This window comes from Ochotona princeps, chromosome 3, assembly GCF_030435755.1.
Source record: "Ochotona princeps isolate mOchPri1 chromosome 3, mOchPri1.hap1, whole genome shotgun sequence".
In the NCBI taxonomy this organism is placed as follows: Eukaryota; Metazoa; Chordata; class Mammalia; order Lagomorpha; family Ochotonidae; genus Ochotona; species Ochotona princeps.
In genome coordinates, this window is record NC_080834.1 from 101,363,047 (window position 1) to 101,380,302 (window position 17,256).

General features: G+C 42.3%; 1 protein-coding gene across 1 annotated transcript in view; it reads left to right on the forward strand.

The window, feature by feature from the left end:
• The first annotated feature begins 1,032 nt into the window (after positions 1 to 1,032).
• Positions 1,033 to 17,256, forward strand: part of VPS8 (VPS8 subunit of CORVET complex) — a 261,296-nt gene continuing 245,072 nt past the window's right edge. Inside the window, exons 1-4 of the mRNA XM_058662177.1 lie at positions 1,033 to 1,275; positions 2,080 to 2,148; positions 14,431 to 14,561; positions 16,510 to 16,603. Coding sequence (XP_058518160.1) covers positions 1,123 to 1,275; positions 2,080 to 2,148; positions 14,431 to 14,561; positions 16,510 to 16,603 — 447 coding nt within the window. The 5' untranslated portion in view covers positions 1,033 to 1,122. The remainder of the gene's footprint in view (positions 1,276 to 2,079; positions 2,149 to 14,430; positions 14,562 to 16,509; positions 16,604 to 17,256) is intronic.

Below are 17,256 nucleotides of genomic sequence, written 5' to 3' on the forward strand. Positions count from 1 at the left end.
GCTATTCATTTTTTTTTAAATGACAAAAATGGAACCTTGAAGGAAATAATTATAGATGCAAAAAAATGAGGCTTGTTATATAAAATTGCCAGTGAGTTTAGGGCCTGTTACTTAAAAAACAACACATTTCAGTATGCTTTTTAAACATCAGTTATTTCAGTGACTCAGTGATTGCCAGCCCTATTTTTGTCTTCACTTCACTGAGGAATTACTCTAATAAATGCTTACTTTGGGGGTAGGGACTGTTGTTGCAGTGGTGTGTTTGCCCTGAAAACAGTGTGGAATTTAGGAAGGCTGGGTCTTAAGGATTTTGCTCACCCACAGGGGATGCACCCCAAGGCACCCCAAGACGCCCAAAGGCTCCTACAATTATAAATAGTGCTGAATCCTGTACAAGTACACTGGACCCTTGTATTCATTGGGGAGTGGTTCCATGCTTTTCTGTGACTGGCTTTATTTTCTGCAGATCTTGGTAGGCTGTGGATTATTTTATCTTGGGGCCACTGTTGTCTCCCTTAGATTTGAACCCTCCAATTTGCTTATGTTGTGTTAAATGGTGCAGTATCTTCGGTGACTGTACTCAGTTCTTGGGATATCTGTAATCCTGTGTGGATTCCAGCAATAAACCTGGTCTGTATGCTCCCCTGCAGGGGACACTTACCTCCAGGGAACTGAGGAGTAACCCTTACATTTGAGAATATGAGGAAGGAACTCATTGCAGCTTATTGCACCAGTTTACTGTCAAGCTATAAGGTGTATAAATGTGGTTGGTACCAGGGCTTGTGGCTGAACCTACTGAGTTTCATGACTTTGGATGATGGGCCACTTCCCAGGCATGCCTGTCCGAGTCAGGTGTTCCTCCTCCGTGCTTCATGCAAGCACCTGTACCCCACTGTTGATCTCTTTCCTTTAACCAGAGTACTGAGTGAAGCCTGATCAGGAAGTAGTTTGGAATGGTCACTTTAGTCACTTGACAAGGAGGAAATCTAAATGATACTTTCTTTTCTTTTTTTTTTTTTTTTTCCTTGAAAAGAGATCATCACTCAGGTCCTCATGATCTAAATCCCAAAATGAAAAAACAAAACGTTTTTTTGGGTTGACTGAAGAACGTTATTAATAAGCATGGCAAATGAACCAGACCAGGAAAGTGTGGAGCAGACTCTCTGTGCCAAGACTACTGAAGAAGAACTGAATAAGACTTTCAATCTAGAGGCTTCACTTTCAAAATTCTCTTACATTGATCTGGACAAGGAACTGGAGTTCAAAAATGATTTGGTAAAAATTTTCATTTTTGTCCAGTGATGATGTTAGCAAAGGATTGGTTAGAGTGTGCTTTATAACCTAGACTAAATATTCTTATTTTTGCATGGATTAGCAAGTTTCTATTTGCAGTTTTATAAGATAATATCACTCATCATTTATATAGTTCACTGCAGTTTATGAAACACGTTAGCTCATGTTATTATTAGAGCTTCACAGCTCTCAAAACGCTCTGATAATCCACTTCATAGATGAAAACACTGGCATGCAACTATGTTAAATGACTTCTGAAGGTCACAGAACTAGCAGCAGGTTGAGAATTCTTGTAGAGCCATTTTTCATCATGGCTTTAATGTTATATTAATGGGTTTCTGTGATTATGAGAGTATTTAATGACAAGTTGCTTCACTTAATCGATCTCTCAACATAAAGTATGAATAACTAAGAATGGCAAGGACAGACTTATAATGTATGATTGATGTCTAAACTTGGAATATTAGGGTTGTTGTAAGGCGTGCTATTCTGTCCTATATAAGAAAGCACATGCGGAAGTACTCTGGTGCACGCTTTCTGGAAAGGATGTTCAGGATGGCGCATTCAGAGCACATTTACCCTTGAGAGTTACTGATTTTATGGTTAGGGAAGAATCAAATCTGCATTTTTTTTTTACACTCAAACCTTATTGTTAAGGATTATTGAGTTGTCTATATGATCAGTTTGGTGCCAACTTTGTCATTTAATTAATAATGGTTATAATTAAGACACGGTTATAAGAGGAAAGGCACCATTATGTGAGTATTAATTTCTTTCTTTATTTAGATTGATGACAAGGAGTTCGATATTCCTCAAGTTGATACACCTCCAACTCTGGAAAGCATACTAAATGAGGTAAGTAAATGGTTGTGATGACTGTCGTTCTGTGGGTATTGTCGTTAATGCTTTGGGGGTTATAGGGTGTGTGTCCATGTGTGCATTATCCACTATGGTAACCACTAGTGTCAGATTAAAATGTAAGTGAATTACGGTTCAAACAAAATTCTATTTTTCAACGACCCATGCAGATTAAAGCCTCTACCTGCAGAACTAACATCCTATGTACGTATTGGTTCACATCCTGGCCACTCGGCTTCTGAGCCTGCTTCCTGCTAATGTGCCAGGGATGGGGAGTGAAGGGTGGCCCGAATACTTGGGCGCCCACACCCTTGTGGGAGACCTGGAGGAAACTCCTGGCTTCAGATTGGCCTGGCTCTGGCTACTGCGACCATTTGGGGACTGAACCAATGAATGAAAGATCTCTCTCACTCCTTTCTCTGGAACTGTCTTTTAAACAAAAATAAATCAGTCTTAAAAAAAAAGCTGCTACACATGGCACATGTCAAGTGTTCAATGGCCACAAGTAGCTAGTGGCTAACTATACCGAACAGCACAGGTAGATACGGAATATTTCCATCATTGCAGGAAGTTCTGTTGGACAGCTCCAGTCTAGACCATGAGCTTCTCAAGGGAGTTTTAGATTTTTAGAGTTTTAGATTTTTAGTTTTTAGTTTTAGAGTTTTAGATTTTAGAGTCTCTGAGCCCAGCATGATGCCTGATACTTGGTAGTCTTTGGAAATAAATTTTATTAAGTGCATTTTGGGATCTGTTATGTAATGATAATGGTTATTTCTACCAGCAGTATTTAAATAGCTCATCCTCTGATGCGAAACATCATACTGATACTTTTTACAGCAGTGAGCTTTATTGATCTACGTGGAGAAAACAAAATAGTTTATCTCACGAATGCCATCGCTGTTAAGAAGTTTTGAAATGTGGTCTTTTTTTGAATTGGCAGTCAGGAGGCTTTATCCAGAAATTCTGTGGGAGCGCATGGTTGATAAAATGTGCGTTTTTAGATACCTTACATCTGCTGGCATCTCTTCAACTCAGTCTTCTTAGTCCTTTAAAGATGTGTTGAAGACCTGCTCTTGGGGGTTTCAGCTTCTAATTGGAGAAAGATTTCTTTTATGTGTAAATCTGTTTCAGATCTACGGTTTTGTTTTACCTATACTGTTAGGATTGTAGGCGATACTTTCTAGGATGCCAACTCCTATCTCTGTGGGTTGCATTATTTTTTTGTGTGGCTTTCATTTCTATTTTTTTAAAATATCTGTTTGATGTTGCTATTACTTTGAATGTGCTTTTGACTTAAAAAATGTTCTATATGGTAAGACTTAAGGATTTTTAGATTTGACAAAGAATGCTTTGTCCTTGAAAGAATATCCTGTTACAGCAAAATACCCTTTGTTGATTACAGTTACATTTCATTCTATATTTGATATAGAGGAAATCTTCTATTTAGCAAAGAGGAGATTGGTTTTAGTTGGTTTTGTTAATTTGCTCTTAATCACTTCCTCCTCTTAATTACCATAATTACATATTTTTAAATTAATCCTACTTTTAGTTACTACTTGAAATAAAAATTTGTTTACATTTTAAATATTTGTACATTTTATATAATTTTAGCAAAGAAAATAATGCTCAGATGAATGAGATTGTAGTTCATGATGAAAAAAAAAAGCTGACCTTGCACAGCTTTCTAATCTGTAAGTAAGAGTTTGTCAGTCATTAGCGGTTTACTGAGAAGAGAGTACTGTTATTATGCTCAGTTGTAATTTGGGCACCTAGCAAATTTAGGTCATGGATTATAAAGAGTTATGGATTCTTTGCTTTGAGAGAGATAAGACTGGAGGTGGCTAGCCTCTCACCTGTAGAAAGCTAGGCAGCTAGATAAATGAAAGAAAAAGTAAGTTGTAGAATATAGTAATCATTAGAAGTATAAAAGCAAATGATTTTTTTAAAGACATGGTTCTCTTTTCTAAATTTTGTTTATTTTTTATTGGAAAGGCAGATTTACAGAGAGAAAGAGAGATGGACAGAAAGATCTTTCATCCGCTGGTTCACTCCCCAAGTAGCTGCAATGGCAGAGCTAAGCTGATCCAAAGCCAGGAGCCAGGCACTTCTTCTAGGTCTCCCACATGGATGTAGGGTCCCAAGGCTTTGGTCCGTCTTCTACTGCTTTCCACAAGCAGGGAGTGGAATGGGAAGTGGAGCAGCTAGGGCAAAAACCAGCACCCATATGGGATCCCAGAGCATGCACGGCGAGGATTTAGCCACTAGGATATCAAATTTGGCCCAAGAAAATGATTTTTTTTTTTAAGGTTTATTTTATTTTTATCGCAAAGTCAGATATACAGAGAGGAGGAGAGATAGAGAGAAGATCTTCTGTCCGATGATTCACTCCCCAAATGAGCACAACGGCTGGTGCTGTTCTGATCCGAAGCCAGAAACTAGGAGCTTCCTCCAGGTCTCCCACACAGGTGCAGGATAAAGCATTGGGCTGTCCTCGAGTGCTTTCCCAGGCCACAAGCAGGGAGCTGGATGGGAAGTGGAGCTGCCGGGATTAGAACCGGCGTCCATATGGGATCCCGGCGTTCAAGGCAAGGACTTTACCCACTAGGCTACGCCGCCGGGCCCAAGAACATGATTTTTTAAAAGGTTAAAGATTAAGAGAGGAAGAGAGACAGAAGTGGTTCACTCCCCCAGTGGCCACATCAGCCATGACTATGGAAGGCTGAAACCAGCAGCCAGGGGCTTCATCTGGGTTTCCCACATGGATACAGAGGCCCAAGGATGTGGGCCATCATCCTCTTCTTTCCCAGGCACATTAACAGGGAACAGGATCTGAAGTGGAGTATTTGGAACACAAACTAGTGCTGATAGGGGATGCTGGCATCACAGGTCGTGGCTGTATTCACTTTGCCACAATGCCATCCCCTAGAAAATGATTTTTAAAATTTGAAAATAGCAGAGAGTATAAACAGGCCCCTGCTTCAGCATATTTGGAGGTATATATTTTATAATGCTCGTTAAGATCAGCATGATTGGGCTGGCGTTGTGATATAGCAGGTTAAGCTGACTCCTGAGACACTAACATCCTATATGGGTGGCTGTTGGAGCCTGCACTGTTCCAATCTATTCTAACTCCCTGCTAATGTATGCCCTGGGAATGCAGTAGAAAATGGGCCAAGTCCTGGGGCACCTGCATTCATGTGGGAGATCTAGTACAAGCTCCTGGCTCCTGGGCTTTGGCCCAGCCATGTTGTAGTCATTGGGGGAGTGAAGCAGCAAATGAAAGATCTCTCTCTTGTGCTCCCTCTTCTCTCTCTCCCTGTATGTGTGTTTATCTACCTCTCTGTGGAATTCTTTCAAATACATAAATAACTTTTTAAAGATTTATTTATTTTGTTGAAAAGTCAGATTTATACAGAGAAGGACAGAGAGGAAGATCCTCCATTTGCTGGTTCATTCCCCAAGGAGCCGTAACGGCTGGAGCTGAGCTGATCCGAAGCCAGGAGGCTAGAGCTTCTTCTGGGTCTCCCACTCGGGTGCAGGGTCCCAAGGCTTTGGGCTGTCCTTGACTGCTTTCCCAGGCCACAAGCAGGGAGCTGGATGGAAAGCCAGGCCCCTGGGATTAGAACTGGCGCACATATGGGAGTCCAGTGCATGCCAGGTGAGAACTTTAGACACTAGGCTATTGTGCCGGGCCCAATAATTTTTTTTTTAAGGATCAGCCTGAAGAGAGTGAGAGAAGAAATAGATGTCAGGGTGACTGAGACATGCTCAGTCTCAGAGTTTAGGGCTTGAAATAATGTTACTAGGCCTTATAGCCCCTTGAAATTGCTATCTGTGAAGTTTCTTATTTTGAAATTCCTTTTTCTACCAATAATTTTTCTCTCATTCCCTTAAACCTGTCCTTTTGGGGTCCTGTATTGGCACTGATCTATGTCTTGGCTGCTCCACTTCCAGTTCAGCTTCCTGTTAGTGGCCTAGGAAAGCAGCAGAAGATGGCCCAAGTGCTTGGGCCTTTGCTCCCCTTGTGGAAGACCCAGGTAAAGCTCCTGCTCCTGGCTGCAACTTGACACAGCCCTGGCTATTAGCAACCATCTGGAGATTGAACTACAAGATGGGAGATACCTTTCTCTCTCACCCCTCTCTGTAACTCTGACTTTCAAATAAAAAAAAAAAAATCAAGCTTAAAAAAAACACCAACAAGTATCCCTGTCTTTTTACCTCATAAAGACATTGTCTCAGTTGTTCCTGGTTTCAGTCTCTGAGAGTCATCCTGGGTTTATTTCAGTCCTACCATTAAAGCCAGGGAATTCTTTTGAACTTTTTCTTGAATATAAAACATACTTGCAGAAAGGTGCCTGGATCTTAACTATACCGTGTGGTGAATTTTCACAAGTAGAAAACCTGTGCCTCCAGAATTCAGAATTGAAAACAATATTAGCACCTCATATGTCCTCTAGTCCCCCTTTACTGCCCAGCCTCAGGGCAATTACTAGCCTAACTTCAACCAGCATCTGTGAATGCCTACTCTAAAGTTTATATAAATGGGATTATACCGCATATACTTTTGTGTGTCTGACTTATTCCCTTGAATATTCCATTTTTAGCTTTATTTGTAGTTTTGTAATTCATCATTCATTCCTATTGCTGCATGAACTTCTTTATGAATATGTAATTATTTCTTCATTCTATCGATAGGTATTTATGTAGTTTCTAGCTTGTGGCTTGTGTAAAGAGTGCTGCTATGAATGTTTTTATTTGTATCTTTTGGTAATTACTTTCAAACACATTCACAAATATACACCTATATAGATACATGCTTTTTTTAAGTTTTTTTTTTTTTTTTATTGGAAAGTCATATACAGAGAGGAGGAGAGACAGAGAGGAAGATCTTCTGTCTGATGGTTCACACCCCAAGCAGCCACAATAGCTGGAGCTGAGTCAATCCGAAGCCAGGAGCCTTAATCCTCTTTTGAGTCTTCCATGCAGGTGCAGGGTCCCAAGGCTTTGGGCCTTCCTCAACTGCTTTCCCAGGCCACAGGCAGGGAGCTAGATGGGAAGCCAGGCTGCCGGGATTAGAACCAGTGTCCATATGGGATCCCCGCATGTGCAGGGCGAGGACTTTAGTTGCTAGGTTACGATGCCAGGCCCTACAGCCTGTATTTCTTTTGGGCATATACCTAGGAGTGGAATTGGTGGCTCATTATGTGTAACAAATCATATTTGACTTTAGTAAATACTGCCACAGTTTTTCAAATTGGTTGTCTTGATACATGTATCTAGCTTCACTAATATGGATTTTTTTTTTTAAAGATTTATTCACTTTATTACAGTCAGATATACAGAGAGGAGGAGAGACAGAGAGGAACATCTTCCGTCCGATGATTCACTCCCCAAGTGAGCCGCAACGGCCGGTATGCGCCGATCCGAAGCCGGGAACCTGGAACCTCCTCCAGGTCTCCCACATGGGCGCAGGGTCCCAAAGCTTTGGGCCGTCCTCGACTGCTTTCCCAGGCCACAAGCAGGGAGCTGGATGGGAAGTGGAGCTGCCAGGATTAGAACCGGCACCCATATGGGATCCCGGGGTGTTTAAGGCGAGGACTCTAGCCGCTAGGCCATGCTGCCGGGCCCACTAATATGGATTTTAAAAGAGAATTCTGTGTGTTTATTATATTGCTGTCAACCTGTGAGTTTTTCTGCCCTTCATACTTTGGCCTCTCATTCTCACAGGTGTGTGGTGGCTTCATATCACAGTTGTGACTTTGTCTTAAGGTTGCTGAGGTGGAGAACTTTGATATACGTTTTTGCTATTTGGATATTTTTCTGTGAATTACATTTTCATTTCTTTAACCCCATTCATTTATTTTTACTTTAAAAAATTATTTATATAGTTGGGAGGGATTGCATGACCATGTGGGCCTCAGATTAGGGTAAGGAAAGTTGAGGTATGGTGAAAGGTGGGTGGGATAAATGTTTCGGTGTTTTTCTTCTGTATCTGTGGTGGAGTGGGTAGGAAAGCATGGCGCTCCTTGCTGTTAAGCTACATCAGCACCCGGGGATGGGATGGTCGTTTGATGATGCCTTAAAGACTCCAGTGTGTGGAAGTATGTTCCAAGGATGTTACTTGAGTGGATTTGATAGTCTGAGATAATGTCAGTTGCTCCAGGATTAAGAAAATCTTTTCAAGGTCTTTTGGTTGACGACATGTACTTTTTAGTGCCTCCACAGACTCAGCTTGTCTAGGACAAGTTGTCTGTCCTGCTCCACTCTCTATCCTTTGACTAGGCACTAGATATCCACTCCTGGCCTAGATGAGCTGGCTGCCATGTGCTTTGTGTGCATCTGTGTATGCTCTCCCACTGCATGGACGTAAGGAACTAAGGAGGCCCGGACCTAATTTGTGGTCAGGGTTTGAGTTAGCAGTCTAGTTGGGGAATGCTCCAAGAAACCTCACCTAAGAGGACTTCAGGCTTGATTCTTGTGTGTGCCAGCTAGTACAGAGCCAGGTTTGATTTGTTACCTGCACCAGCAATGCATATACTGGTGATGCAGCTGCCTGGTCAGTTCCCCCCCAGCTCTATCTTTCATGTGAACTTATGGGTGCTGTTGCCTAGCCTAGCCTAGCCCAGCCCAGCCCAGCCCAGCCCAGCCCGTCACAGGCCCTATCTTCATGCACACATGTGGGTGCTGCAGCCTAGTCAGAGCGACCCTTAATAATCCCCACCAGGCCTGTTCCAGCCCCAGTTTTTGTGTGTGCTGGCATGTGCTGTGGTCTTGCCCATTCTGTCCTGTATCCCTCTCAGCTCTCATACACACATGTGGGTGTTGTGGTTTAGCTCAGTCTGTCCCACCCCTAGACCTGGACTGCATATATTGTGAAGGGCACTGCTGTTTTGTCCAGCTTGGTCCACCCCCAGACCTGGCTTTCATGCTACAGCCTAGAAAGGGAGTGCCCGCAGGTCCCCTACCAGCCCCACTCCCAGTCCTGGATCCTGCATTTGCCAGAGGGTACTGTGGTCCAGCCTGAAATGACTTGCACATTGCTAGTATCTTCTTTCGTTCTGTAAATAGTCTTTTCATTCTACTTAAACAGAAGTTCTTAAATGTAGTTTTAACTTACTGCATTTTTCTATTAGGTTAGTTTTTGTGTGTGTGTCTTATTTAACAAATTTTTTCCAGTTTCAGGTTCTTGATGTTGTCATCACATTATAAAATTTTTATTGTATTGCCTTTCACATTTAGATCTATAGTTCTTCTGGAATTTTATGTGTATGTGTATGCATACTGGTGTGAATTATGAGCCAGCACCATTTCCTGACAGCATACTTATCAGTGATTGCACCTTTGTTATAAATCAGGTGATTGTATTTGTGTGTGGTTCTGATTCCATTATTCTGTCTGTAGCTGCTCCAATACCACAGTATAATCATTGAACTTTTTTCTCAGTCTCTGCTTCTGGTAGTTTCAGATCTTCCAGCATTGTTTGTCTAGATTGCATTGCTTATTCTTGATCTTTTGCATTTTCACTTTATATCACACACATGCACACACACACACGAGATCAGCTGAAATTTGATAGGATTGTATAAATTCTACACATTTGTTTGTGGAAAATTGATGTCTGTTGTGCAGCAGTAGTTTTAAATTCAGTCTTGACAGCCTTACTCTCTGCTTTGCTTTTTCTTCACTTACCTGGTAAGCCTGGCTTAACTCAACTGATTTATTTTCCTTAATTATGTCCCCAGACCACTTAAGAAAATCAGATACTAAATTTTGATTGATTGTTGCTTAAGACTTTAGTGCTACAGTTCTTATTTCTGAGTTAGTTCCATATCCCTTTGACTTCATCAATTGTTCTAATCTTTTATAGCTGCCAACATAAATTCTCCTTGCTAGTCCTAATCCTGTTCTTAGTTGATTTGTATCTTCTGAGATATCTGAGAGCTAGTTATAACAACAGACACTTAGACCTCATGAGAAATGTTAATTCTGAAGGCACTTGTTTGGAGTCCTTTGCATATGTGATGCTTAAAGCGTTGAGTATAGATATACTTGCTCAAAAACAAGGGAATAAATGAAATAGGAGGAGGAGAGAGAAGAGGGTTAAGAATATGACCCTGGGCCGTGTGGCTCCACCCCACCACCCTACCAAGGGCCCGGGCAGGGCCCAGTCAAAGGCACTGGGCAAAACCCCTCAGGCCGCCTGGAAGCACACCCTCACGGTTTGAAGAGCCTTGATTTACAGGGCAATGACGGGATCTCACAGGTGGTAGTTAGAGATGATCTGTGGTTTTTATGTCCAGGTTAGGAATTACAGCTGAGGGACTTCCATAGACAAGTCCACGACATGTGTATGTAAGTAGGGAACTGACAGCAAATTGGTTTGGAGGGGAGAAGAAGAGTGAGAGAAGTGGATCTGATAGCAGAATCTGAGGGGTGGAAATGTGGGCTCACCCTTGTGAAAGTACAATCTCTGCTGGCTCGCCCAAGAACTGTGGATGGGGGTCAGGCCTTGCTGGGGAGCTAAGGGGACACCCCAGCTGGGTGGGGTTCCCACTAGGATTGGGGACAGCAAGTTTGGCTATACATGGCTATAGCCTGCATCGGCATGCGTGTGCACTGGGACTGTGCAGTGACAGATTGATCTAGACTCCAGCTCCCACTGGTATTTGTGAGAGCCAGGTTGGGTGTAGAACAGGCCAGGTTAGGTCTTGACTCCCACTGAACCATGTGAAAGCTGTGTCTGGGAACAGACCAGGTATTGCTGGGCTGCAACAACCAACAGCAAGAACCAGAATGGGTGTGGCTGATTGAGCAAGACCACTGTTCTTATCAGGACAGGAGGTAGACAAAGTAAACCAGGGCCAATGACCCACTGGTATGTGCAAGAACTGCCACTGGGAGGAAACTCAATGAAGGAGTTTGGGAAACTCATTCATTGGGATGCAGTCCCTGCAGGTGAGCATAAGAGGAAAGGCAAGGAGCAGTCCAGTCCATGCCATGTTACAGTACCCACTGGCATACATGTGGGTCAGGTCTGGGAACAGACCAGTCTGGGCCAGCACATAACACCCACTGGCAGATCTGAGGACTATTGCAGGGGGCAGGAGGAGCCAGATCAGGCCACAATACCAGACAGTTCACATTAGGACAGGAACAGCAATCAGACTTGGCTGGGATAGGCTGCAGCACCCACCAGCAGGAGCTGGAACAGGGGGCAGACTAGACTAGGCCAGGCCCTGCAACAAGACTGTAGACACTAAGGTGAGGCGAGTCATGCCAGCCTGGGCCCAGTGGGGGTTGGGTTCGTGAGTCCCAGGGACAGGGGATCTGACAGGGCTTGGGTAGCTTGGCTCATGTTCTTGGACCCACCTGTGTGGTGGGGGCCAAGTTCCTGAGCCCCAGGGATGGGGAAACTGGTGGGGCTTGGGTCTCCTGGGCCAGGTCCCCGCACTTGCCTTCTAGGTGGGTTTGGGTTCATGAGCCCTAGGGGAGGGGAATCGGCGGTGCTCGGGTCTCTTGTCCTGGGTCCCAGAGCCTGTCAATTAGGTGAGTGCTGGGTTCATAAGCCCCAGGAGTGGGGGATCCAGTGGGGTTTGGGTCTCCTGGCCCGGATCCTGGGGCCCATCTATTAGATGGGTGTTGGGTTTGTGAGCTCCGGGAGTAGAAGATCTGGTGATGTTTGGGACACCTGGCCTGGGTCCTCGGACTTGCTTGAAAGAACATGTCCTACTTAATGAAAAAAGTGGAGCAGCGGACACAGGCTCTGTTGTAAAAGGAGAATATGGCAGCTCATTTGGTGCTGTAGCAGAACAGAACAAACTGGACAACTACCCCAAACAAACGATGACAGCAAAAAATCTTGGGTAATGGAGCCAGTGAACATTGGGAGGATGACATATTCCTCAGATTGGTGAAATCTGTAGCATTTCAGAACTATCCAAACTACTTGGACAGAACTCTCAGAATATGCACACACTGAGACTCTGGGTTGATATGAGGTGGCAGTTCCTCATCCCTGGGTACTGAGATGTGTGGAAAGTCATGAGTGGTTTCCCCCTTGTCTCTCTCCTTTCCCCAGAAACAACAAGAAGAAATAGCAATTTGGAAGCAACGATTTCACCCAATTTTTCCTAAACCTTGGTCCTTCTCACCCTGATCAACCATGTAATCATTATAAAAAAACAAAATTTATATACATATAAAAATATAACCCTGGGGAACAAGAGTAATTGACAGACTGAGAAGCAAGATAACATGTTTGATGAAATGAGGCCACATAGGTTGGAGGAGAAACAGGAAAAAAGAGGTATACTGGAAATCAAGGAAGAGGATACAGCGATACAGCAGCAGTCAAGAGGGTCAGGGATGCATAGGAGACAATACTATAAAACCTGAAAATAGGCCAGTGAATTTGGCTAAGACTTCAGCAAGGTCAGGGGTCACGAAAAGAGAAAGTGTAAATAGTAAATACCGATGGCTCGTAGGAAGAGTGTGATGGGAAATCGTAAGGAAAAAGGTGCTGCCGTTGAGAGAAGGTAGAATCAGCATTTCTTTCTTAATATCTGTCGCTCAGAAGCAACCTCTGCAAAATCAAGCTCTTCCTACTGCCTTATCTGCTGTTTCGTTTCTTAACTGAGTGCTATCACTTTTTTGCCTAAATACCTGGAGACTTTGAAATCCCCTTTAAATTCTTATTACATTCCCCCAATTTAGATGATAACCATGGACTTTAATGTTGTATCAGGAATGTCTCTGCTGTTATTCCCTCTCTCCACCTCTTCTGTTGCATTGGTTTGCCTGAGTCTCCTCTTTCCTTGATGTTGCAATGACTTTCTCCTTAGTCCTTCATAATCGCCCTGCCTTCATCTCGTCCTCTACCCTCATTATTCTTTATACTGCTTCATGTGTCTTAAACATGATTCCTGTTATGTTACTCCACTTGTAAAAATATTCAGGCATTCCCTTTGCTTACTACTTGTAATATCCTAATTAACTAAAGGAGTACCAATTATGGGTCAGGCATTGTACTGGGTACCAGCAGTACACTGGTGAATCAGGTTGATACAGGCCCTGCTGACACTTAGTGTAAAGGAACGTAAGGCCTTTTTACATTGTGGACCCCAATTTATTTTTCCAGGGTGTTATCTCCAGTGTCTACTTCTAAGTTTCAGTCATTCTGGACAAGTTTTTTTTTTTCCTTTGGGTACTATCTGTTTTATGAAATTACTGTGTTGGGTCCGGTGTTTTTGCCTAGCAGCTTAAGTCCTCGCTAGCTCCCTGCTTGTGACCTGGGAAAGCAGTCAAGGACGGCCCAAAGCCTTGGGACCCTGCACCCGCGTGGGAGACCTGAAGGAGGTTCCTGGCTCCCAGCTTTGGATGGGCACAGCACCGGCTGTTGTGGTCACTTGAGGAGTGAATCATCGGATGGAAGATGTTCCTCTCTGTCTCTCCTCCTTTCTGTATATCTGACTTTGTAATAAAAATAAATAAATCTTTAAAAAAAATTACTGTGTTTACACGTTTACAACCTAGAATGTCTTTCATCTGCTTCTTTGTCATAGTTTTCACAAACCATTTGTAGAATCTAGTGATACTTGTTTACTTCTAATTAACCCTCAGTTATTAGTTGTCTGGAAAACATCTATGTATGTATTTGCATTTTAAGAATTATTCTGGGGGATTGCATGGTGGTATAACAGGCTTATTCTCCTCCTGCTGGCACTGGCATCTCGTTTTTTTGCTGGCTCATGTCCCGGCTGCTCCGCTTCCAATCTAGCTTCCTGCTTAAGGTGTGGGAAAGCAGTGGGAGCTGGCCCAATTACTTGGACCCCTGCACCCATGTGGGAGACCTGGCAGAAGCTCCTGGCTCCTGATTTCAGATCAGCTCAGCTCAGCTCCAACCATTGCGGCTATCTGGGGAGTGAGCCAGCAGATGGAAGATATGTTTCTGTTCCTTTCTCTCTATAGCCCTGACTTTCCAAAAAAAAAAATTAATAAATCTTTAGAAAAAAATTCTGTAGCCAACAGTCTGTGCAACTGCTCCTGCTTCATCCTGTAACAACTAGGAAATTTGGGGAGGGAAATCTTTGTAAAAAGGGGTATGTGTCTAGAGTTGAAATTCAATTTTGTATTTGCCTGGTCAGTAAGAATACACAGAACAGAGTAAAAAGCAGATGTATGCACTTGAGTTTTTTTTTGAGAAACCCATTAACACCTGCCTGACTTGTCTCATAGAGTATTTGGAATTTGGGTTTATTGATTTCTTTTCCTCCAACTTAGACTGATGATGAAGATGAGTCCTTTGTTCTTGAGGATCCTACATTGTTAAACATCGATGCTATCGATTCTCACTCCTATGATACTTCATCTGTGGCTAGCTCTGATAGCGGTGACAGGACCAACTTAAAAAGGTAGGTATTTATAGTGTGGGTTTTCATTACAGCTGTTAGGGTGCTGCTTGGGAATGCTTGAATTTGAGTCCCACTTCTCCTAATTCTAGCTTTCTTCTTATGTGCACCCTGGGAAGTAACAGGAGGTGACTCAAGTACTTGGGTCCCTGCTACCTATGTGAAAGACCTGAATCTGGGCGCCTTGCTTCATCCTAGCCCAATTCCAGTTGCATGTATTCGGGGAGTGAACCAGCAGATGAAAGATTCTAATTTTTCTCTCTCATCTGTATACCTTCTAAGATATTCATGTAAATTATACTTGTGTATGGTTGCAATATTTGATCTCTAAAATGTAAATATCTCTGCATAGTACAACATGGTCTATTGAAGCCTTGCTTGAGAAGTAGAAAATCCACTTGCCTGGAAATAATGTGCTTCCTTGATCCTAATGATTTTGATGCTGTTTTGAGGGAGAAGTGTAAAGTTAGATCTCACGAATGCTGTCTTCTGGATCCTCAGTAAGAATCTGTGCCGCTAGTCAGGCACTCACAGTCATAGTGGAGCCTCGGAGGAATGGGAATCAAACCCAGCACAGTGTGTGTGGTGCTGACATGGAGCTTGTTTGACTCAGCACCCTCTTGTTCCTCGCGCTCCTCGCCCAAGGTCAGCTCCTGCATTCCTTCATTCGCTTGGAATGGGTTCAGAGGAGAATCACAAAGATGATTAAAGATTTGGGAAAAAGACTTCTAACCCTAAATAACTTCAATTTTGGCTGCTTTTCACCTTCCAAATTCTTGGAGAGAACATGAAAAGGAAAGAGAAATGGAGGAACCATAATATAAGTACTTTATTGAATTCATGTGTTAACTTTCACATTGATAAAGTTATCTATGTATTGTTCCTCTTAAATCTGGCCTGAATCAGTGCTGTCTTCTTTAGATTGCCATCTCTTGTGTGACAGGGGCCGTCACTGGCCATGTTAAGTTACTCCACACTGTCTCCTGTAAATAGATAACTTAAATGTTTCTGACGATCTAGTTGCCACTTGCCTAAAAGTTACGGTGTTATCTTGTTGGCTACTCAATACAGCCAGAATTTCTTTCTGTGGCATCTTTTTGTGAATTCTGTTTACCACTTTGACCTAATATTTCAGTCCTAGTCCATGCCTTTTGTGTACTCTTCTGTAGACCCACTGTGCACCTTTACATCTTTGGTTTAAAACTTGTACTTTTTGCCTGACAGACTTGCAATAATCCATCAAAGCCTAATGCGGATGTCATTTATCTAGCCACTCCTGACATCCTCCAAATAAACAAGATTGAACACTTTTACGTTTGCATATGTATCTCTGCTCTCCTCATGTATAAACATCTATTTACACACATTTATATGTTATACTTTATTCCTATTTTTTAGTTTGACAATTGTCCTTTCGTGATTACTTTTATGCTCTTCTAGCTAGGCTCTGAGTTCCTTGGCAGTGGAAACTATGACTTCCTTATTTTTGTGTCCTCAGAACATATTTATGTCTGCTGAGTCAGTGTTCAATAATGTTTTACAAAAGTTTAAAAATTACTTTGTGAGTGATGATTAGACTGAGTAGATGAAAGCATTGGAAGGAGCAGCAGAGTGAGAAATGAGTGGGGGACTGAGAAGTTGATTTGAAGAATAAGAAGGAGGTCAAGGGCAGCAAGGAGACCTAGGGAGGAGGAGTGGTTTGTAGAGAACAGTAGAACCCGTGGCTATTTTACTGAAGGTAGACCAGGAATAGTTTACATCAGTGAGAAACGTGCTTCTATGAGCTTCTACTTGGGTTTAGTACCACATCTTCATGTAGGAGTCTTAGATTCTTTACACCTATTTTAATACACAACCAACTAATTAGATATGGTGTCAGTTTCTACTTTCCTTGTATCTATAGGTTTTCTTCTTTCAAAACGTTCAAAACATTTTCCTCCTTTTTTTTTAGGAAGAAAAAATTACCTGATTCTTTTTCACTCCATGGATCAGTTATGCGACATTCTCTTTTGAAGGGAATTTCTGCCCAGATAGTGTCTGCAGCTGTAAGTATTTTATTCTTTCCCCCAGCTTCATAACCTGCAATAGCATAATGAAGTAGGAATGAGCATAAAACAAAGCACAGCTCTTCCCTTGGCCCAGGGCTTAAGAAAAATAGAATCTGGCTTTCATGGTTTTTGTGTGATTATTTTTGACTCATAAGAAAGACATGGCTACACATCTTGACATAGAAATTAGTGCAGCCATGAAAGTAAAGGTCTGCTCAGAGTCTCGGGTGTGCCTAAATGAAATATGGCAGCAAGCCTAAAAGAAACACTATCTGTTTTTTCTTTAAATTCCTTTTCAGTTTGGTTGCCATCTTGTATATTTGAGGTAGAGTGCTTGTTACTTTGTGTTTTCATATGGAGGAATGATTGATCAGAGTCTTTTACAGTGAAATGATTTTCCTGCAATTTATAAAAGTCTTTTCATGTACCTTTATTTTATTTACTCACACACCTTGAAAGTAGGTAAAGCCATATTTTATTTTATAAATGAGATAGGTTCAGAGAGGTGATCTGAGCTTGTCTCACATCAATCTGTTTAAAGAAGTAGCAGACGATTTATTCAAACTTGGGTTTTATGCTCCAAGTCTATTGCCCGTTGGTTGTGAAATGAAGGTATTATTGGTGAGTACTTCCGGTAAAAAACAACTGGA